This window comes from Larimichthys crocea, unplaced genomic scaffold (genome assembly GCF_000972845.2).
Source record: "Larimichthys crocea isolate SSNF unplaced genomic scaffold, L_crocea_2.0 scaffold97, whole genome shotgun sequence".
In the NCBI taxonomy this organism is placed as follows: domain Eukaryota; kingdom Metazoa; phylum Chordata; class Actinopteri; family Sciaenidae; genus Larimichthys; species Larimichthys crocea.
Window position 1 is genome coordinate 372,480 of NW_020861315.1, and position 22,525 is coordinate 395,004.

The following is a 22,525-nucleotide window of genomic DNA, read 5'->3' on the forward strand; positions in this document are numbered from 1 at the left end:
TAAATTGAGAAATGCGTCATGAAATAATGTTGTTTGTCTTGTGGGAGGGTGCAACCAAAAAGATTTGGGGAGAGGCAATGTCAAGGTCTAGCTAATGGAACCGTAGATAATACAACTCCTCTGAGGGCAGTCTGCTCATTCACTTAAATAGACCTTAAATGGTCATCATCAAATCCAGCTTAAAGGTTTCTAATTAGCACATAATGATAGGATGACAAACCCTCTTCAGTGGCTGTGAATCTAAATTAGATTTCTTTTTCCACACCTCCACTCAGTCTGTGAATGAGACAAAAGATTTGAATGATGTTGTCTCTAGTGATGCATTACTAATACAGCAATTCATCTAATCTACCCTCAGATTCTGTGATTAAATATAGGATATTTACAAGTGGTGACCAGGGTGCAACATCCTACCAAGAACAAATAGTTATGACATTTTATTTTATTTTACTTCCAGACAGTTTGTTTGGTGAGCTGTGAGAGGGAAAAAAAAGGGTCTGATTTGCATCAGCTGTAAACAGACAGTATAGCTGGGCCATGGCAAAATGCTTAATTTCGTGGGCAGAGTACAGCACACAAAGGCAGGAAACAGTTGCAACCACTTCCCTTACAGGAATGGAGAACTGTCTGCTTGCTTCACTCAGAAAAAGAGTTTCAGTACATTTGCATGTGGCTCTTGCTGCAGATATGACGGCTAAATTCTACATGATGCAACGAACCATAACTATATATGTGACCCTTTATCTAATACATCAAACACTGCAAAAATACACTGGATCGACATAAAAAAATAATTTGTATGTAGTTTTTAAGTAAGTCATTCCAACTTTTGCATGGTTAAGTAAATTCTATGAGCCTTTTTTAGTCCGAAAAAATATACTGTTACTCTAACAACCTCAACTATACTTAAAACAACCCAACTCTCACGCGAGCTTGACCACAACCTGAAACCCTGAACATCGTCATTTAAAAGCTTACACTTTCCTTTGCTTTCACGTACATCTGTTCACTAGCACATTTCTGACATCAGCAATGGCTCAGTCAACCAGCCCACCTTTTTGTGCTCATTCAACGAGTTCTGTGCCCTTGATAAATTGAGCCATTAAGGGAAGCCTTGAGGCCTCTGATAGAGGTCAGTTTGACATGTTACATTTCCACTGCGACCTTGGATCGACCTGACAACCTTGGTCAGTTGTTACTGCCTCAGCCTTGCCTTATATAAAGGCAACTAAAGGCAAGAAAGAAAGGTGTGAGACAGATGTGTGTAAAAGCATACGGTGGGAAAACACCTACTCAGAAAACAAGAAGACAAACTTCCTGAGATAAACCTAGGTCACTCGACCGAACAAGTAACTCTACTGATGAGAAAACAGCTGCTCGGGTATATTTTCAAAGAAAACTAAGTCAAAGATTAGTCGGACAGAAATCCACGACAGAAAACTGAGTTTTCTATGGGAGGACTCTGGAGAGATGATGAGAGGCTTATCTCAGCTCAGCATGGTCTCCCTCCTGCAGTATAGACACAGTACCCACCCTGCTCTACTCTGTTCTAGATGTACAGCATGTAAAACTATGACAGAAGGAAGCAGTCAGCAGTTTGCTCACTATCTCTGCACCATAGCTCACAGCTCTACAGACACACGCCTTCCAATTCATCATTTTGACACCTAGCGTTGACTTGCTAAATAAAGAAGTCATGGTTCATACCGCCTATCAATAGTTGTCCTCTGTCCTTTCTTTTTTGGTAAACTAAATGTACATCAATAGCTACAAAAACAAATGTGATGTGCCCAAAGTAGAGACAAAACATTGGAAGGGAGGGGCGAGAGTGAATTAAATTTAAAAATTGTAGAAAAATACACCCTCTTCACATCATATCAACAAATCTGAGAGTTGAAATGAGCCATTATTCAGATACCCAATCATTTATGTGAATCATTTTTTCCTATAATTTATCGTTTCATTTTGTTCTGTCTTTTGACGTTCTGCTGAGGTTGAAGTGTGAAGAAGCACCAACCACTACACACTCTATATGCAAACACCCACACCCATCACCAGAATAGACCAAAAAGTGTTTGAAACTACTTGAACAGCATATTTCCTGCTATGAAACTGATCTGAGTTATACTGCACAGCTGTGGTTCTCTGGAATCAATATTTTCTGATTGATCATGCCATAATATGACCATTAAGTGCTCTGCCTGTATTCCTTTGAAATGATGAAATGCTTCTCATAAGTCACCACAGTACAGTGACTTTCTGTTCTCATGGTGACAGCTGGCTATACTGCCGCACACAGCAGGCAACGTGTTTTTGTTTTTTTTAAAAGAGACAGTGTACTCGACTTCTTGTCAGTGAAGGCTAACTGCTTAAACTCGCAGTTCCTATAGATTTTTATATTGTTCAGCAGTTTGAATCTTCATCAAAACACTCACATGCCATGGAAATGCACTGAACTGAAGCAACTCAGACACAGCTGAAATCTAGACTGAAAATATGATTTATTTTCATTAGCCATGCTAACAGCATGCCTAAAGCGATTGGAATATTGGCCTGTCTCAATTAGATGATTATAAATATTCATGATCCCCAGAGGATGACTCCTACTAACTTTAGTAATCCCTGGACTTTTCCCTAAGCACTGCCAGCAGATCAAACTTTATAATTATTCTGTAATTATTATTCTATATACATCTACAAGATTAATTTACCATAAAACTCCTCACCCTATGGATGAATTCTCACTTTGGTGATCCTTTAACTTTTCACCTAGCACAATCATCAGGCCAAATCTTTGGTTTTATTAGAATAAATGATATTCAATCAGCCTTGTTTGTGCTGTTGTGTTCGGCCTCAATTATCAAATGTCAGCATGCATGCAAAACTTTAATATTTTCACCAGGGTAATGTTAACATGCTGTTGTGTTTGGCTATACTGAGCTGCTAACAAGGCAATAGCTGTGTTGTTTTAGAAATGAACATTTCTTGTTTTGCCTCCTGCTATTTTGGTGCAAAGCAGATGGAATTTAGTGAATATGAAACCCCTGCTCACATCATTTCCAGTCATGAATAAAATACAATGAAGTGAAAGCTAGAAGTGAATATGAAATAAAAAGAAATGCAACTAAAACCACAATATAGCAGATGACACGTACACATGCGCACAGAAACCAAACCCATACAGAATATGCTAGATGATCATTAATCCTCTTACATCCTGTAAGCATGTTAAATCAAATATCTGCTGGCATTATTGGATATGCAGGTCCGTGGAGTATAATTGAAGTATAATATGTGTGTGTGTTCAATAAAGGACAAGAAAAAGAGAGACACATTTGCAGACAGAAACTCATGACACGTGTAGCTCTTGTTGGACAGCGTGGTACTGAATGAATCACAACGTCTCGTTTATTGATGATATGCTTGACTGCTTTTCCACTGTGCACAGTCCATGTTTAAAAACACTCAATGCTGACTCTGCTTCACTTACAGTACGACAAGAATGAATTCTGGAGCATAAAAAGAGGGACAGGGCCTAAGATTTCATAGCACGGTACATAAATATGAGTGAGTTTACATGCACAAACAGATCCAATGAGTTGTTTTTTTTTGTCGTTTTTTTTTTTGCTACATTTGCTTAAAGGCTGGTGCTGAAAGGAGCAGGACATGAGGGGGAGGAGGGGGCAAGGCAGAATAAACAGTTTTACAGTACAGTACTTGGTTTCCATCACATTACCAAAGGGAGAAAAGCAGGTCTGTATGCCAGGAGAGAGAACTATATGGAGAGGATCTATTAAGTATGTATACAAGTGGAGATATTGAGGGACTGAACCTGCAGCAAAGGGTCAGAGTTCAGGCCACGTGATCCCATTCTGGCTGGGTGCTCTCATCTGGACGAGAAAGGAAATGTGGTGGATGAGACTCGGATGAGAGGTCTCAGAGTCCACGGACAATGATCGTAGGGAGTTATTACCAATATAGCAGAGAGAAATATGAGGAGAGGGTCTAACAGTGGGAGCATCAGGTGGCCAGCCACAAGCGTACACACATATCTGTGTCTTTTTAAGTTAAAATGTCTTTTTTTTCTTTGTTTCCTTACATCGCACTATAGTATACATACTGTACAATACCCACTGAACTGCCACTGTTTCCCCAGCAGGAGTGAAGAGAACAGAGAGGTGGCGCAGGTTTCTTACACTAACATTCAATACTTAATAAACACAGGAAGGGGGGGGGGACTCACACTCAAAACACACACATACATACTTTCGCACAAATGGAGAGACACATAAGATTTAATGCTTCACAACACAGTCTCATAATGTACAAGAAAGTTCATCTTTTTAAAAAAAAACAAAACAACAAATCATACAGAAACCTTCTTCAGCTATATTACAAATAAAACATTTAATCCTCTCTGGCTGTTAAGAACACTGAGAGAAATAAAATATCCTAACCACACATACATACAGTGGCGTTGGTGGCTTGATAGCATAGTCCTTCTTATTTTTGTGTGTGTGTCCGAGAGAGACAGAAAGATGGAGAGAAGAAGGAGAAGAAGAAGCCATGTGGTCATGAGGATAAGATTGAAGTGGCATAGGAAGGATTGAGTGGTCCTTTCAAAAGGGAAAGAAACAAAACAAAAAGTGCCAAGGTAAAGTGAATTCAAGTAATGTGTGCTCTATACACAGGAGAGGAAGGGAAGGTGGAGGGGGGGGCGAGTCCTGTGTGGCTCCAACGTGCCCACTACTGGCTCTTCCTGTGTTCAGTCACGCTCGTTGATGCGTCCATGGGCGTTTCTCCGCGCGCAGCTTTGGAGAGGACTTCCACCCACTTGGCCTGAAGTTCAGCATCTTGGGCACTTAAGAGCAAAGTTTGCTGGGTGTGACTGAGCCGCAGCGCCTGTTTGACCTCCGACTTCTCGCCCGCCGGTGGCGATACCACACTCACCTCGAACCCAGGGAGCGGCACCACCCGTGCCCCCTTGGAGTCCTGCAGAAATTAGCAAAAATGAGCCGTGAGTAGAAGAAATGTGGTAGAATCTCTTTTGAACTGTCAGTACAGTAAGTGACAGCTTGTCTCTCCAGTTGCAGGAGAATATATTCCACCACATGTATAGTAAACCCTCTCCCTTCCCCCTCTTTCTTTCTGTATAATCAGGAAATGCTCATCCAACTCCCATTAATCCTAATCTTTGGAATGGCAGCTTTCTGCAGTGGGATTGGGATATTAGTCTTGGAAATGAAACCAGTGGCTTTAACAGGCTGACATCCCTTCTGGGCATCCGCTTTGAATGATCACAATCTCTAGCAAAAAAGCTTTCCAAACATGATTGCTTTGGGAATCTTTTAATTTTTATCATGTACTACAACTACATGTTATATGTGTCTCATTGGGATGTTCGGAGCAGATTTGTTGCTACACACTGAGCCGAGATTTCAAGGATCTGTTGTAAATCCAAAGACTTGCTTCGTCTGGTCAGTGCAAACTAAAACCTAGTCACACAGTGGAGCGGCGTCAATGACAGCAGCAGCAACAGCAGCTATACCTGAGCTCAGATTCAGGACAACCAAATCCTCCTGGCCCAAATCTACAGAGCACAGACAGTGTACAGACGGGCTGGCACAGGCAGGATTGGATAGATCTGATTTACACATACTCACTGCGGGGCACAGGCGCTCTGCTGTACCAATATCCTGCTTCAGGCAGGACGTTCTGTATATTAAGGCCAGAGGCACAATGTCTGCCTGTGCAATGTCTACTGCCCTTTATTTATTACAATTCCCAAGTTAACAGGGAAACCACGCGTGAGAGAATCTATGCACTGCAAGTGATGATAACTGTGAGAAGTGTAAAAGAAATAAAGGATGGAGCACTTAACATTTATAATCCCTGATGAGTGTATTGTGTAACTGACAGCATCTCCAGTGTGTGTGTGTGTGTGTGTGTGTGTGTGTGTGTGTGTGTAAAATTCTTACCTGTCCACTGCTCTGCAAGTATAGCACAAATGGCTCAGTCTTGGTCACAGCCACCCACATCTTGGTCCAGCTCTTCCCTTTATCCTGCACTTGAAGGTGACCACATAGCAGACAGTTCTCTCCGGACAGAGATGTCTGTCTCTGAAAAGACACGATAATATAGAAAATTATATAAAGAGGTCAATCACGGTAATATGTGAAAACCTTCACTGTAGGGCTATCTGGCAGACCAATGGTCTGAATATTGGACTTCATTTTCATTTTTCCCATGTAAATCACTTTGTAACCCTGTAAAAATCAATATTATTATTGATTAATTGATTTGTATTAGCTTTTAATTCCATATGCATCACATTTGGGGGATTTGATGAACAACTTACAGAGCAGATCTTACACTGTTCACCCTTATGTAACAACAATGTAGGACACAGTGAGATTTGCACGTGGACAGGTGTTCAAGCTCCTGCTGCCCCTTTTCTAACCCTTGTATGGCCTACAGCTCCCCCATGTGGTGACTATTATTTCACTGCAGAGGAGCTGCAGTCTGAATGAACTGTGAGAATCTCAGGAGGATTTCAACGACAACAGATATGAATAATGCTTGTCTGCTTTCTTTTAGCATAACCAGAGTAGACCGTTCATTCATCCACGTGAAAGTCCCAGACGAGCACAAACACCTGAAGCAGGCAGACTGTTGAGTCAGCTGAGATGGCTGCTACTCCTTAAGCTAAGATCTGATTATAATATGAGTCATCGAAGATGGATTAGTTGATCTTTCAATGTGAATCTGTGTAAGTACATGAATACACACGTGTATATTGTGTGTCTGCAGTGATTTCAGACAACACAGTGACTGTAGTCTTCCTTCTTCTTGCCAGCAGTGCAGTCTGGCTGCTAAACCCCAGGTTGACATTGACTGTTGGTATACTGGGAGACTTGGATCTCTTTGGACTGGCATGAATCAAGGCAGAAAAATAAGCTATTATGCACATTCTGCTAATTTTTTCTCTGTGTGTGTGTGTGTGTGTGTGTGTGTGTTCTTGTTTTTGTTTGTCTGTCCAAGTGTGTGTCTCACCTCAGGCACAGCTTTTCTTTTCTGTTCACTAACGCCCAGATTGTCTAGGAAACACTCCGGGCACACTCGGCTTGTTTTGTTGTCCAAGGTCTTTGAACACTTTGCACAGATGGCCTGCAGAAGGACAGATAGAGAGAGAGAGAAGGAGAAAGAGGGAGACTGTGTGTGAGAGGCTGCTCCGTTCTTAACAGTTAATTGTCCGAAAGAAATTTTCCACTTGTTCCCTTGACTTCTGTCTCCATCCCCTCATTTCTAAATCCTATCAAACAGTGCCCAGATTTCTCTCGTTCCATCTGTGCTTACCGCTCCGCAGGTCTTGCAGTGGTGTTTGCGCTTGGTGAAGTTAAAGCTCTCGTTGCAGCCTTTACACGTTTGCTTCTCTTTCTCCTTTTTCCTGGAACTCTTCTGGAAAATATAAAAAAACAAAAACACAGGAGTTATGTGTCAAGGTCTTCAGACTGTTCAGTTTCAGCACAATTGAACCAAAAGGAATGTCTGACGGCTTGTCTTGCTTCATGCAGTCTTCCATTTCTTCCTTCTATTAACAAAGACAGACAGACACACTATCCTTCTCTCGAAAAGAAGTCCACAGCAGTGCAGGCTGTCAGATTGTGATTAGAAATGTATTGTGAGACGTAGAGTGAAATTCTTTTTACACAGATTACACGAGAGCAGCAGCAGCTTGGTCAACAAGGACAAAACAAAAACGTTTTTCCTTTCTTATACGAGAGAAACAGATTGATCCATTTGTACTGTGCATTGTCGACTAAACAATCATGGACACAGCCTGACCTTTACAGGATAAGCTGCCAAATCATTCAAGCTCATTTATCAGTCTAATTTTCTGCATTCTTGCAATTTCAAGCTTCCACTTTTAAATTAAAACCCATATAGACTCACAATGTTTTAAATGATTAGTTAGATTAGGCCTCTTCTCATGGTACAGTTTGATCGAAATTCTTGTGGTGAAATTTACTTTCACAGTGTGGCCGAAAGTACGGGGGACAGGAAATACTGTGAGCTGGGTCATAAACATGAACTACAGGCACTAGCATGGCCAGCAGGCTAACAAGAGCAGTCCACAAAGTTGTGAATTATTTATTTTAACAAACATTTAACTGTTATTAACTTCTGGGCTGACCGGAAACAAATGTATCTTGCTTGGTTCCACAAATAAATGAATGACAAATTTTAGCCATTAGGACTGTGTAGACGTCTACAGACTATGATTGACCGACATCGCCTTCACTGCCCTTGTTAATTTTCTTGCACCTATTAAGGCAGCACAACTTAGACCTTATCAACCTTATTTGTTTATGGACTTAACTGCCAGAAAAAGCCCTGTCTAACTTTACATTCAAACATTAATCTCTTTTGGACCTGTTCGAAGGTTTCAAGGTTTATTATCATCAGGCTTATGCAAATGAACAATCAGCTAGCAAGTATGGCACCTTTTGCCTGCTCCAGATGATGTTTTTTAAAGTAAAACCAAAGCTCGACACTGCACCATTGTCTTTTTTTTTTGGAGTAACTCAACTCTTATATACATCCTCTGCATGCACACACTCCGTAATCACATTTAATGCAGTCTTTTCGCAGCTTTCAGGAAAATAAGTAGAAAATGGAAAAAAAAAAATGCAAATGAGCTGTTGATTATGCACTAGATGTAAGTTACAAAAAGAGTACATGCATTGCAAATTGTATTTTCAAATCAGATTTTCAACAGATATATTCACAGATATTCATTAAATAAACCATACAAGCCTCAAGGGCAAATTTGGAGTACCAAAAGCCCTGAGTTTCAGTCCCTCAGGGAACCTGAAGGCTTTAGGTTCAACATGTGGCAATTTGTTAATGGTAAATATGATTAATTGCAAATCCGTTTGATAATGTGTGACTGGGTGCACAATTGAAGTACACTATAAAGCTAAATCATAGAGGTTTAAGGTGACACCTGCTTTAGAAAACCAAGAGGAGCCCACAGCTAATTTCTGCCCTAATTTATAATCTAATAACAAACCATGTAATTCAGTAATCTTTCTGCTTATCATCCGCATGCCAGGTGACAAAAACAGCCATTTCTATGTGTGTGTATATATATTTATAAAAAAATTGTATCTTACCCTTTCATGCAATCGTTCACCATCTGAGTCAATGGATGTGTTGCACCAGGGACCCTAAGAAGAAGTAAAACACATAGTGAGCACCAACATCTTCTGCCTGCAACCAGATATCTCTACCACTAGGTGTCAGTCTGGGCCTTGTGAGCCAGTCTCTGTGTCAAGTTACATTTGGCCAGTGTCCAGCTCCAACCGGCCCAAAGTGGGTCAAAAACAGATCCATAAGAGTTTTGTATACACTTTGACTTGGGCTTTCCCTATTAGGTCATGAGAGCGTTCTGGGAGAAGAGACTCACAGACGCTACGTGTGCAACCGTCAAGGAAAGAAAAGAAAGAGCTTCTTTATGTGTGTGTTTTGTGTGTATGATACTAAGCACATCCATAGATGGCGTGCTGTTTGAGCTGACAAAGACCAGACTATGACGAACTCGTTTGGTGTCCCACTAGGCCGCCGTGATTCATCGCACAGGGTGACAGCGCTGATTGATTGACTGACTGATTGACTGATGAACTGATGACTGATTGAGGGAGAGTGAGACTGACCGGTGACTCTGGGACGTGGTCATCTTCCCGGGAGAAGGAGCTGTTGAAAGCTTTGTTGAACGTTTCACTGTTTTGTTTGTGTCGTTCGATTGTGGACAGGATCACCTGAGAGTTAGAAAACATTTGGAGCATGGAAGAGGAGGAGGAATGGAAAGATCAGAGTGGAAAGTGGTGGAAAAACAAAAAGAAGAGATGGATTATTGACCAGACACGTTGACATTTTAATGCACTTATTCTTTTTGTACTTGTCAGGAGATGAAATTGCAGAATCACAGCATGATGTAGAAGGACCTAGTCTTATATTATGTATCATACAGGGGCTTAGCTTAAAATGATTAAAGCAACTAGAATAAAAGAAGATGAAGGGAGGTAGAAGGCTACTTTTCCTTTCCCTGCCTGAAGGAAACAAAGACATTATCTGTGGCGTGCTGTCCGGCTTGACCACGCACAAAATAAATGACAAAATCTATGATATCACAGCTCCAAAGCTTCATTGTCTTACTGCGACAGACTCAAGTGTCAGTAATGCGAAGAAGCTCCACTGCACTCTCTCATGCAGACTAAAAAACACACATAAAACCTCTGAAACCCTCCTCTGCCCACCCCCTTTTCCAGCCTGCAAAATGTTTTAATCAGCTTTACTCTGCTGTAATGGGCTAAATGAGCAATAATGAGGGGCTTCATTAGAGAATATAATTCCCAAACACAATGAATGAGTGTGGGGAGGAAATCTTTAATAATTCCTTTGTGCAATAAAGCAAAACTACCGAAGGCGCAGACCCTGAATGCTGCATGAGAGACACAGACTGTGTGCACATATGTGCGTGGGTGCAATACTACTGTATGTGAGCATGTGTGTGATCCTTGCCTGAATCCAGTCTTCTTTCTCCTCGGCTGTCCTGTAAAGCAAATAAAAGAAATATATTGAATCAAGTGCTATTAGATAATCAATCCACATTGTATGTATTGTGTACGTATTGAGTCATATTGTATGAATGTGTGGATGTGTTTTTATGTATTTTCTGTTGTACAAGTATGATTAAAAATACAAATGGAGACCCCAGGAAGAGTATCTACTGTTATTAAACAGTAGCTAATGACAAACAAACAAATAAATACTAATTTTATGAGATAAAATCATAGCTGAAGTTCACAAACAAGCTTAGTTCAGTAGCTATTATGTGTATCTTTGTAAAAGTAAGTTGGAGCTAACAGGAGCTAACTAGCTAAGGTGGTTATCAAGCTTAGGTTATTACTAAAAATTAAAAAAAGGACCAGCATTAAAAGCAGCAGTTTACTGGTTAATTCATTGTCTTTTCCGCAGTGCTTTACATTTTGAATCTGCTTCTCAGAGACAAAGACAACAACAACAAAAACACATTAGCTTCTGTAGCTAACAGGAGCTAGCTGGCTAGCTCGTTGCTAGGCAGCAGGGGGCTGAAGGTGACATGTTATGTTCTTCATAGTGTCAGTGGTTATGAAACGTGACATTATGAAATAAGAGTCACATCATAAAATAAAATGTTACGTGAGTTAAAGGAGTCAGTGGGAAAAACATCTTGAAAAACAGACTTTCGAAAAAGAGGATTTTGAAATTACATTTTTATAATGAAATCCTCCTCTAAACGTGTCACAATTTATATTATTATATTATTCTAATATTCAACACTTGGGTGTAGGTTGCATGGGTATTTTAAACACTGCAGCACATTTTCATATTTCATTTCAGGGTAGTTTTTCCTTTTTTTTTTTTTTTGGAGGTTGATTCATGTCTCTACCTGGCTTGCAGCTCCAGTGAACGCTGCTTGCCGATGATGGCAAACGTGTGAGGAAGGTTCTGCTTCACATTCTCCTGCACCTGAGGTCAGAAAATAGAGCACATTTGCACACACAAGAATAAATAATAAATAAACAAATAAAAGGCTAGAGGAGAAAACACTGGATATCTAACAAAATGAGAAACAGGACTGCACCTCCATGCCAGCGATGTCAATCCTCTCTCTGACACTGAACTTCTGTCCCATCAGTCTGAGTTTAGGCACGCAGTATAGCACCATATTGTTGAACTAGACCAGAGACAGAAAAAAACATCACATGATCACATAAGCAAATATATAACATGATATTTTTATTATTTAACACTTCAGCCCTCTCACCAAGTAGAGGTATCGGTCTTGTGCTGTTCCATTTTTGGCTGACATCTTCTTGATATGTCCTTCTTTGATGAGTTCATTGGCTGGGTTAACTATGTCCTCTTCTCCTCCAAGCCTCTCGTAAACCTCCAGCAGCTTGTGCATCTTCTCCTGGAAACACAAGGCGACAGGAGGATGAGGACAAGAGGACATTTGAGAGTGAGAAGACAGATGGAGCTTTAAGCCAAACTCCACCAGAGGGGGTTATTTTGTTATCAGCGAAGCCTCTCATTCATTCATAGGTTTTCCAGTAAGACAGAGAGCAGGTATTATATTTCATTATTGATTCCTAAATACATTTGTCTGCTTAATTTGTTTGAAGGTTGTGGGATATACGTGTAACATGGCCAGACAGAGGAAAGAGATGAAGAGGATGAGTGTTAAAAAGTCAGGCTTCCTCTAGCTGTGAAACTCGAGGCAGGAAACAGCAACTTCCTGTCTGTACTTATTCAACATGTTCACTCCCTCAGACAAACACTTGCAGCAATGTTGCTGACTGACAGCACAGCATCAGCAAATCTTGTGTAATAGATTATCTGTTTTTTATAAAGCTCAATGAGATGGCGGAAGGGTGTTGAAAGGAGCTTGGAGATGACAACAAAACAAAACAAAAGAGTGAAGTAAGGTCTTACCATTTTCCTGATTGCTGCATTGGAATGGTTAGCTGCAGTTGAAATTAGCTCCAGTGCCTCTGTAACAAGCGTTCACACACACACACACACACACACACACACACACACACACACACACACACACACACACACACACCCACACACACACACAAATATAAGCATGTTAAGCATAAAATTCACAATGATAAGATCATGTTTGAATAAAACAGGCCTTGAGATTATCAGAGTTCAACTGCTTTAAATCAAGTATGTGGCTCACTGGAAAATAAGAAGTGTCAAGGATGTGACACTAGCTACATTATACATATAAAAAAACTGTCCTAACATCAAACACACTGTATGCATTAGGCTGGCTTTTAGCCCGTAAAGAGCCTTGCACTAATGTCAGGGAGCACCTGTGTCAGCCATCTTAATCATGGCCTACATAAACAGAAAAGACACGCAGCCGGAGGAAATGAGGCCAAAACAACTGTGATGAACTGCTTCTCAAATGGAGTGGAGACTCCAAACAACACAGTGAAGTGAAGTTAATGCTTAGGTAAATGGAAATAGGGGAGGCGGGGAGGACATCAGATCAAGTAAAATGTGTTATTTGTGCATAAAGGTGTGACGCACTGATGTTAAGTGTGTCATCTGTCTCTGCCAGGCAATGGATGAACTACATAGAGACCTATTTGAAACATCAGGGTGAAATTAAGTCATCTAACATGCGTCACTCTTATTGCTTAAAACAAACAACAGTGTGGTTTTAATGTCTCACTCTCGGCATCTTTTCGGTCCAGAGCGTCGTCAGGCAGCTTTTTCAGGTAGTCTTTGAGCAACAGCTCGTAGCGAGGAATCCTTTGAACCGGCTCTAGCATGTGGTGCTGCAACGTCAGGTTTCCACATACATCCTGTTTCTGATGACACAAACACAGCTTTTGAAATGTAAAGTTCAGCGAGGACAGGCGTCCACTGCAATCCTCTTAATGTGTTAAAAAAAGAATCTGCTTCCAAAACTTAAATATAGCACTACCTAACAGACAAACAGTGGAGGTCTTAGGCAACACGTACAAGCACGAGACACCTACTTGTATATTCTGGACGACACTCTTGAACTGAGAAGACCGCTGTGTCCAGGTGTTGACCAAGTCCATGGCTCGGTCAAAGTTCTTCACATATTCCCCATACATCTTCATGAACGGAGCAAGTTTCTGGAGGATGTCTCCGATACGAGGGTTGATGTCCCTACAGGGAACACAACAAACGAATTATTTATGCAACGGTGAACTCACAAAACATTCTAAGGACAAAACATCTAAGAGTAAGCGCTACTTTTTCAAGGACTTCAGTTTTTATATACTACGATGGGTCTATTTGATGCAGGACAGCAAAATCTTGGCTGAACATTGCGGATTTATGGCTGAGAGTTCAACACTAGTTGTGGATACTCTATGTATACTGTGATTGCCTGTAATTTGACATTAATTGTTTTTTATGTATTTCTATTTCTATTTAATCTATTCTTCTTATTATTGAATATACTTCAGTATTTGTTTTACTTAACTGTATTTATCTCTCTTTTGGTTGCTGTAACACCTGTATTTCCTCTCTGTTGGGTCAATACAGGATTATCTTGAGTGGGGGAAAACATGATAGCTGTATGCTGTATGGATGAGACAGTCAGCTCTTTTACAATCCTTTCTTATGTCTTATAAAGTATTTTGTTTTGGAGCTGACAAATACTCAGTACAATTTTGTCTTTTTATTGTAGGATCTTCTTGTTTTCAAGTAGCTTTCACACTGATTCACTTATCTAGTCCCAAATGTAATTGTATTTTAAAAGTATTGACATTTACTGTATCTTCCATTTAAACACTTTAAACAGAAGTTCCGCTGGTCAGTGTTTTTATTTTGCATTACAGAAAGGTTAATTACATCTTCCAAGCTTTTCCTGATAGCTGAATCAACCGGAACAATAAGTTGTGTTAGGCAATTTGCATAGATGCAAATATTACACGGTACACCGTCCTCAAAACCTGCGGGGAGAATAGATCTCCGCACAGTTTCCGACTTAGTGAAGTGAGGTTGGTAATTAAAGGTTTGATTGAGCTGATTCAATTACATCTATTCTCCTGACATTTCACACACACAGATTAACATTTCGAGATCAACAAAGGTTATATTATTATATGAGATATGAGACAATTCTTCAGAAGTAAGACACAAATGAAAGCTCATCATAACTGACACTAATCTCAAAAAAAAAAAAATTGAGCGACTGCACAGATTATATCTTTCTTATGAACTTGTGTGGATGTCTTGTGTGTGTGTGTGTGTGTGTGTGTGTGTGTGTGTGTGTGTGTGCCAGGTTTTTAAGTCTTTCAATCTGACCTAAGACATTTTAATGAGTTAGAGAAAATAATGTGTCGGGAGCCATTATGTGACAGATGATTTCCCCAAACACAGCCCTCTAGAGGAGTCATTATCTACCAAGGGTGGCTGAGGTTGGCACAATAACACAAGCTGGAGGTAAATTTACTGCTGACTGTGAAAAAAGGACAGAAACTGCCTTCATTCTGCAACTTTGACAAACAAAAACCACATAACCTAGCAACCTAAACTCTCTGAAAACCTGCCGATAATGCCCTCCAATACCTCCCAGCTGTCTGAGTTTTACAGCCAAGACCAACGGATTAACTGACCACTACAGAGCCAAACCTCCTCTACAATGACATCATGCTGATGCTTTTGGAAAGCCGAGTGTTCAGTGTTTATTCCTTACCATTCTCCAGTAATGCGTGTCTTGAGCTCAGGGAGCAGGAACTTGTCGTGGAAGCAGTAGATAGAGGAGATGTTGGAGAAGATCCCTGTAATGACGTCCTGAGGGATTCCAGCCTCTGTGAGCTTAGTGCAAAATACCTACAGGGATTAAAAAAAAAAACACAACATATGTATACAAAAACTCATCCAACTTTATCCCAAACACCACCAAATCTGGCTCCTATTCATGGAGCAGGAATGTAAACAAAAATGTTGTTGTTTATCCACGCAAACATATTCATTTTCTCCTGCTTTGGCTTCCTAAGTGTGACCAACAGCTAGATATGACTCAACTAAAACTTAACTGATCATGTGCCATTAAGTGAATAAACTACAAAATCTAAACTTTATGCATACCTCACTTTGGTTTGAGTTTAAGTTGAGAGTTTAGATGGAAAAACGTTGACATTTGTAACTGACACGTTACGAAGGCCATTGTGACATTTTCCAATAGCTTGTTTTGTTTGACCAACCATTTAAAAGCTGAAACCAGCTAAAACCAGATAAATGACAGTAACAGTCATGGTTAGCTCGTCTCAGCATGTGAAAACAGTTGTACTATGCCCTTTGTAGATGTGGATAAGTTTTGCGATTCTGAGAAAATAACCCTGATGATGTCATAGTGATGTCATTGGGGTTATCTCAGCTCAGAGACAAATCTATAACTCAAAGCCTGTGTTATAAACTGGAGGCATGGAGTCTAGAAGACATGGCAGGGCAGGGAGGCTCTATTGAAAGTGGTTTCTGAGCTTGACGGATAGCAGGAACTAAAAGGTCAGGACACCTCAGCCTCTGCTGATTCATTTTTTTTCTTCTCGCAGCTTTATGGAAATGCAATACAATATCACAAAATGATTTACTGATGATCAAGTTTTTAGTTATTACATTTTCTGTCCATGGATTATTGATTTAATGACTAATCATTTCAGGACAATCACAAGTTTTAACGTGGAATAAAGGTTTATCTTTGAAATCAAACATAACCATGCTCCATCATTTCTGTGATAAAATTGCTTTATCCATCAGTTTCATCACTTTTCACCAGTACCAGGTGCTGCTGTTCACCGTAACAGACTGGTACTACTGTTTCCATGGAAGCCGGTTTCGTGTGAAAGTGGTGAAACAAAAACAGGAAGTTAACTGTGAGAGTTTGCTGCCTTTAGTAGCAAACAAACCATAGCTTTTCTGTGATAGGGCAGCCGTGCATCTCCTCTACCACACGAGCTTGACAAAGAGGAAGAAGACTGAACCACCGGGAGCCAGTTCTCATCACAGACATGAGTGAACACACACAGAGGCAGAAAAAATACAATAACCTATTTACAAAAATGATGGAACAACAGAGAGCAGGCAATGACTTGTGACTGTAAAGAAGATGTTGATGATGATCAGGGTCTAAAGCATGATGAGCTTTTACACAAGAATATTGGACTTAGAGCTGAAACGATTAGTCAATTAGTAAATCGACAGAAAAGTAACAGGTAGCAATTTTTATCAATCAAGTATTTTTTTTTATGTTATTGACCAAATGACTAATAGATTAATCGAGAAAATAAAAATGTAAATCAGAGGCTTGAGCTAAACGGCTCCAAACACCTTGACTCTCAACCAATGAGAGAAAATTGCCTTGAAGGCTACAACTTTATCTAATATGCTTCATAAATATGGATAGAAATATGAGAGAACCAGATGAAGTGCTGCTTAAAACTTTACTATAGAATGTGTGTCCTGTTTATAGTGTTATTATTTATGTATTGTGCAGAATAAATACTTTTTTTTAGGAGCTTTCTAATAACAAACCCAGCTAAGAGTCAGAAAACACACATCCTTAATTCACAGGATTTAGATACAAGTGGCTAAAGAGCATGAGCACTGGGAGGACAAGACATACCCACTAATACGTGTTGTCTTAATACTCAAGTTTGTGGTGACAAAGCTGTATTTATGCTGCACATGTATAAATATAAACCACACACACACGCAACCAGTTTCTCACATAATCATGCTTACACTGCTCTGAGTAATCCAGTCAACAGAGGAAGGGTTGTTGTCCAGTGGCAGATTTAATCCAAGCTCAGCCCTGATCTCAATCACTAAGACCACTGGCACATTTAGGAGATTGAAATTTGGACCGCAGGCATCCGAATAACTGACACACTCGCAAACACATGCAAAGGAAAAAGAGATGTGCACAGAGGCGCGTCGTTACCTGGTCGAGGAGGTTGAGTCTTTTCACGTAGGCCTCTTCAGTGTGGAGAAGCTCTTTGGCGATGTTCAGGAGCTTCTGAGCCTCTGAGCACTGAGGGAAAGAAACAAGCAGACAGACACCAAGGGTTAAATCTGAGGCATGAAAACAAAGAAGATAAAAACAGGCGAAGAGACATCATTATTCTTCGACAAAACAATCATATGCACATTACGAGGCAATAATAGAACAGGTTTACGTGATTAACTGTAAGTCCACAGTCATGCAATTTCTAACAAGCTCAACACTGACCACAACATCATTCAACACAGCCAACCAAAACAAAATGCAGTGGAAAACTATTGTCCCTCGTTGACCTTTACACTACTTCTTGTAGTCTCTTTAAAACAAAATGTATTTGTATTTTCCATGTATGGCAATATTTGGGCAAAACATCTCTTCATATCAGTCGAATATTACAACATCTGCTTCACTGTTCAACGGTTAATCCTCATTAGGTGGAAGGTCAGTGTAGGAAACACGAGCTCATGTAATGAAGTGCATTTCTATGAGTAATGCCAGTAAAAAAAATCAGTATAGATAAATACTAAAAACTGAATTAAACAGTGTTTCATGTTGATAGCCATTACAGCCAATGTTTTTGTCAACAAATCTGATGAAAAAAAACTGTACCAGCAGTGTGTAAAGCCTCTCTCCAAGTACTTTCCACCTTTCCTAGCTTGTTTTTGGTTCTCGGCCAGAAGCACATTCATTCTTTAAAAGGCTAAATCATTTCCTAAAACAGCTGGGCACTGTAGTCTTCAGGAAACATTACAGAAACCTGAGCCTTGTTAGTTATTTGTCAGTTTGATCAATTCATGTTTTTCATGGGATTTGCTGATGATAAAGAAAAACACAAAATATCAGTAGACTTCTTCTTTAACCTCTTCCACTCCCCGGCCCGACATTAGTAGTTGTAGAGAGCTCAGTTTTTCTGACTGCAAACTCTGACATATCCATTGGTACTATCCACGTCATGTTAGCTTGTCGAGAAGTGATGTAAGGGAAAGGGTCTCTTGACCTCTCACCTCAAGATATCTGAATGAAAATGGATTCTATAATAACCTGTGAGTCTCTCCTTTGTGAACATGCTCACTTTATGCTATGCTTGGCAAAAAACATGCAGTATAAATGTGCTATTTTCGCCTATTGTATTTGAATACTGGAGCTCCTAAACAGTACTGGCATTGCATTAAGTTTTATATGACTGGAAAAATTTGATTCAGATTCAATGAGCCCAATTGTATTCATGTGTCATGATGTTAGTCCCCATAGTGACCTATGACCTATAATGACCTCACTGTATAAAATGACCTTCCGTGACCTTTAGGATAACCCCAGCCTCACAACACTGGGAAACCACGTATGGCTTTCCTACGTATATTGACAACAAGGAGGTATCTAAGAAATTTCAAGAAGAGAAGTGCTTGCCATATTGCACAATTGCCAAAATAAGTCACACTTTTAGAGACCTCCAAATTTCTTTGGTGCTCTTCAATGTCTTGCTGTCTTAATTTTTATAAATTTGAGTGGAAAAAAATGGTTACATTTGGTGTAACAAATGGTATCAACCCAAAACCTGCTGCAACAACTTAAGAGACACACACTATGCTGCTAACTCCCCCTAAAGATAATATGTGTATTACAGGGAGGTGTGGTGAGGTGGAAGAGGTTAATGCTTATAGCTGAGGCAACAGTCAGCAGTATCCGGAGCAGATAGCTGTAAGCCGACGTTCACAAAGCTCTATTTTAGTCACTGGTTTAGTTCAGTGGTCGTGACCTATGAAACTATCATGAAATGCTATCATGAAACATTTTGGCTATTACGACAATGTGGGTTTCACAGCAGCTGTCAGCTACATAAACACACACACACACAAAATGCATACCTAAACCTACAGCAGAGATGGAAGTGTGGAAACTTTCACCCCAGAAATATCCACCATTACCAGTTATTACCACGCTAACAACAGGCAAGCTGAACATTTTCATTGTGTGCAAAGTGGTGGTGATGCTACGCAAAAAAAGTTCTCTTATCCTCTTGCAACGCACATCACCGAAAACCCACATCCTCTGTGACAAGGTTGTCATTATACAGCCATTAACATGTCAGCTCAAGTGTCACAAACATTTATGTGGACACACCAAAACACTCATATAACAGCACACCCTTCCTCTCCACAGCGTGCTGGGATCAGGAAGCACTGGAGAGCGGAGATACCTTTCTCCCCCCCCACACTGTGGGTGTGGGCGGCCATCAGAGGCCGCGTGTTTGTGCATTCATGTGGCATTCGTGTGAGCTATGGGTGTGTTTTTATCGCTTTCACAGTCATCTTCTGCTAACAACTATCATAGCAACGCTCTGTAAAACTGCACGACTGCATGATGACTCAGACTCTTGCCTGAGTTCCTGCTGTCTATGTTTTCTCTGTTTGCTGACATGGATTAATCTTTCTATCGTCTCTTTAACTTGAGTTCACCAGTATATTTTAAGACTTTACTCTGATGCTGTCAGTCTCATAGACAGGAAACATTGACAGCACATATAGGCCATCAGGAAGAGTGCGTACACAGTTCAGAAGCATCAGTGTTGTTTACAATCAATAGTCAAACTGAAGGACAAGAGAAAACTGAAACTTTAGCTCAGCTGTGGGGAGATATCAGTCTCTGGACTCTTTTATCTCGGAGCCATCACAAGCTCCCGTTACAGCTTTTGGGCAGGTATTCATCCTTTTATGTAATAGCAGAGCTGCTCTCAGATATAAGTCAGTCGCTTGTGACTGGCAAACTGAGGCTGTAACAGTGTCTAACGTTTCATGCAGAAGTTCTTCTTTGAAACTGTTCACTCAGGCTGAGATAATAATAGACATAAGCTACTTTTTCCACTACATGAAAGGCAGACAGACTGTCTCAGACGAAGGTTTTAAACTTACAGGAGGTGCTTGATTTAAGCACATCGTGTAGATTCCTGAAAAGTATGATGTAACACAAAATAAATTAAATAGTGAAGTTGCGCACTGTGGTTGGGGATGAAAGGAACCGGGAGACATTAATGACAACCTCAGCTTTATATAATGGTCGTTCAGGTTCATGGTTATGATTTAATGAGGCTCAAGCATGCATGGTACTCACTTTGTGCGCCTCTGAGTGTGCATCTGTCAGATACCCAGTCTGTGTATCTGTCAGAGAGTGTATTTCTCCACTGCTCCCCTCATCCAAGTCACTATCCTCATCTTGTGTTGAGTCTCGCTTGTTGCCAAGGGTAACGCAGGACACACTCTCCGTTTCAGTGACACTATCATAATGATCCTCCTCGTCAATGGCGTCCTCATTGGGGAAAACCTCCCCTTCCACAGCACAGGACGGGCTGTCGATGCCACTGTCCCGGTTGGGAATCTTTCCGTTCTGCTCCGAGGAGTCCTGATTGTCCAGGAGCTCGTGGGAGGACCCTTCCTCCCGCTCCACATCATCAAGGCAACTAACGCTGTGCGTGATGTCATCCTCGGCACAGTCGTCCAGTGGGGCATCATCCGAGCCGTCGATGTGCACAGACGCCAGACAGGAAAGTTCAGACACCTCGTCGGTCCGTTCGGAGGTGACAAGTGCAAGTTTGTCCACAGGGGAGGAGTCTCCCGCAACCTTCGCCGTGGTGGTGTCCTGGCCGCAGGAGGAGGTGATGTCAGACGCACTGTCCATTCTCAGACAGAGATGCAGCTGGGACCGTGGGAGCACCCCCAGGATGGGGACCCTGGGAAATTAAAAGAGAAAAAAACACACTGTCACACCTGCCTTAATGAAAGAAATGCATTATCAATCATAGCCATATGAAGAATCCAATTTTTTACTGGAAAACTGTGAAACTGTGAGAGTGTTCTAGGTTTTCATCAAGTGACAAAATGAGATACACGTATAAATTAACATAATGAAACTTTGTATGTCCATACACATGCCGACACATTACACCATTACAGAGCAGAATATGAATATGACGAGCAAGACAAACAAGATTTCTGTTGAAAATTCCTCAAGGTCTTACTTTGAATTCTCAAACCTCTCGATGAGCAGCCCCACCTTCTGGGCCTCTCTCTGTGGCTGTGCACCCAAGCCAGGAGGGGTTAGACTGGGCTTTGGTTTAGGTGGAGGAGGGGGTGCTGGCAGAGGCCTGGAGGGTGCTGGAGGGATCCTCTTAGGCTTCTTGTCTTGCCCAAGGGCGAGCAGGTGCGCAGGTTTAGGGGGCACTACAGATGGTGAAAGCCAGACGAGGCAGGAACAGCAGGGCAAGAGAGTAGCATGAGGCGGCAGGCATTAGCAAAAACAATCAGGTAACACGTATAAATCCGAGAGAGAAAACCTCCATGGCTGAGGCCATGTGTGAAGCCTGCTTGTTTCCTTGTAAAAAAAAAAAACACCCCCCCCACAAAAAAACCTCAAGACTAAACTCCAATGGGAAGAAAATACAAACACACTGTAGTGGTGCAGAGCAAGACTGAGCTTCGGCTATCTGCCAACTTCCTTATTTCAGAACAGGATGCTGAGATGAGTGTGTGTGCGTAAGCTACAGCAGTTCTAGTTATATTTAAAAAAAGAAAAAGTGTGACAGAGCTGTCTTTAAAATGTACACTGCACTCGAGCATGTCTGCACACTAGGGGCTTACGATGCCACAGTCAGGTCTGTGTCTTTGCATCTATTATATTTTCAAAAAACCTAAATGTCTACAAACAGGAAATGTGATTATACATGTTACAGTTATGTTAAATGTGAACACTTCCTCTGTGTCTGTGCGTCACTGATGAAGGTTGAGGTTGAGTAGATTAAAGATGTATTGATAATCTATGTGCAGATGACGATGAAGATGTTTATATATACACACAGCATGTCATTTTTCTAATATATATTTTAGAGTTAGAGTTTGATCAAGGCTAGAGTCAGAATTGAGT

General features: G+C 40.8%; 1 protein-coding gene across 2 annotated transcripts in view; it reads right to left on the minus strand.

Moving 5' to 3' along the window:
- Nucleotides 1–3,365: 3,365 nt before the first annotated feature.
- The window catches only part of fgd (faciogenital dysplasia), a 52,259-nt gene continuing 33,099 nt past the window's right edge, over nt 3,366–22,525 (minus strand). For both annotated transcript variants that reach the window (XM_010756779.3, XM_019271348.2), the window contains exons 3-19: nt 21,624–21,825; nt 20,720–21,335; nt 17,552–17,641; nt 15,305–15,441; nt 13,611–13,767; nt 13,301–13,439; nt 12,541–12,599; nt 11,873–12,019; nt 11,690–11,782; nt 11,495–11,574; nt 10,585–10,615; nt 9,717–9,821; nt 9,177–9,230; nt 7,357–7,458; nt 7,054–7,167; nt 5,979–6,119; nt 3,366–4,992 (exon numbers count right to left, since the gene is read on the minus strand). In XM_010756779.3, the coding sequence (XP_010755081.1) occupies nt 4,747–4,992; nt 5,979–6,119; nt 7,054–7,167; nt 7,357–7,458; nt 9,177–9,230; nt 9,717–9,821; nt 10,585–10,615; nt 11,495–11,574; nt 11,690–11,782; nt 11,873–12,019; nt 12,541–12,599; nt 13,301–13,439; nt 13,611–13,767; nt 15,305–15,441; nt 17,552–17,641; nt 20,720–21,335; nt 21,624–21,825 (2,513 nt within the window). In that variant the 3' untranslated portion in view covers nt 3,366–4,746. The remainder of the gene's footprint in view (nt 4,993–5,978; nt 6,120–7,053; nt 7,168–7,356; nt 7,459–9,176; nt 9,231–9,716; nt 9,822–10,584; nt 10,616–11,494; nt 11,575–11,689; nt 11,783–11,872; nt 12,020–12,540; nt 12,600–13,300; nt 13,440–13,610; nt 13,768–15,304; nt 15,442–17,551; nt 17,642–20,719; nt 21,336–21,623; nt 21,826–22,525) is intronic.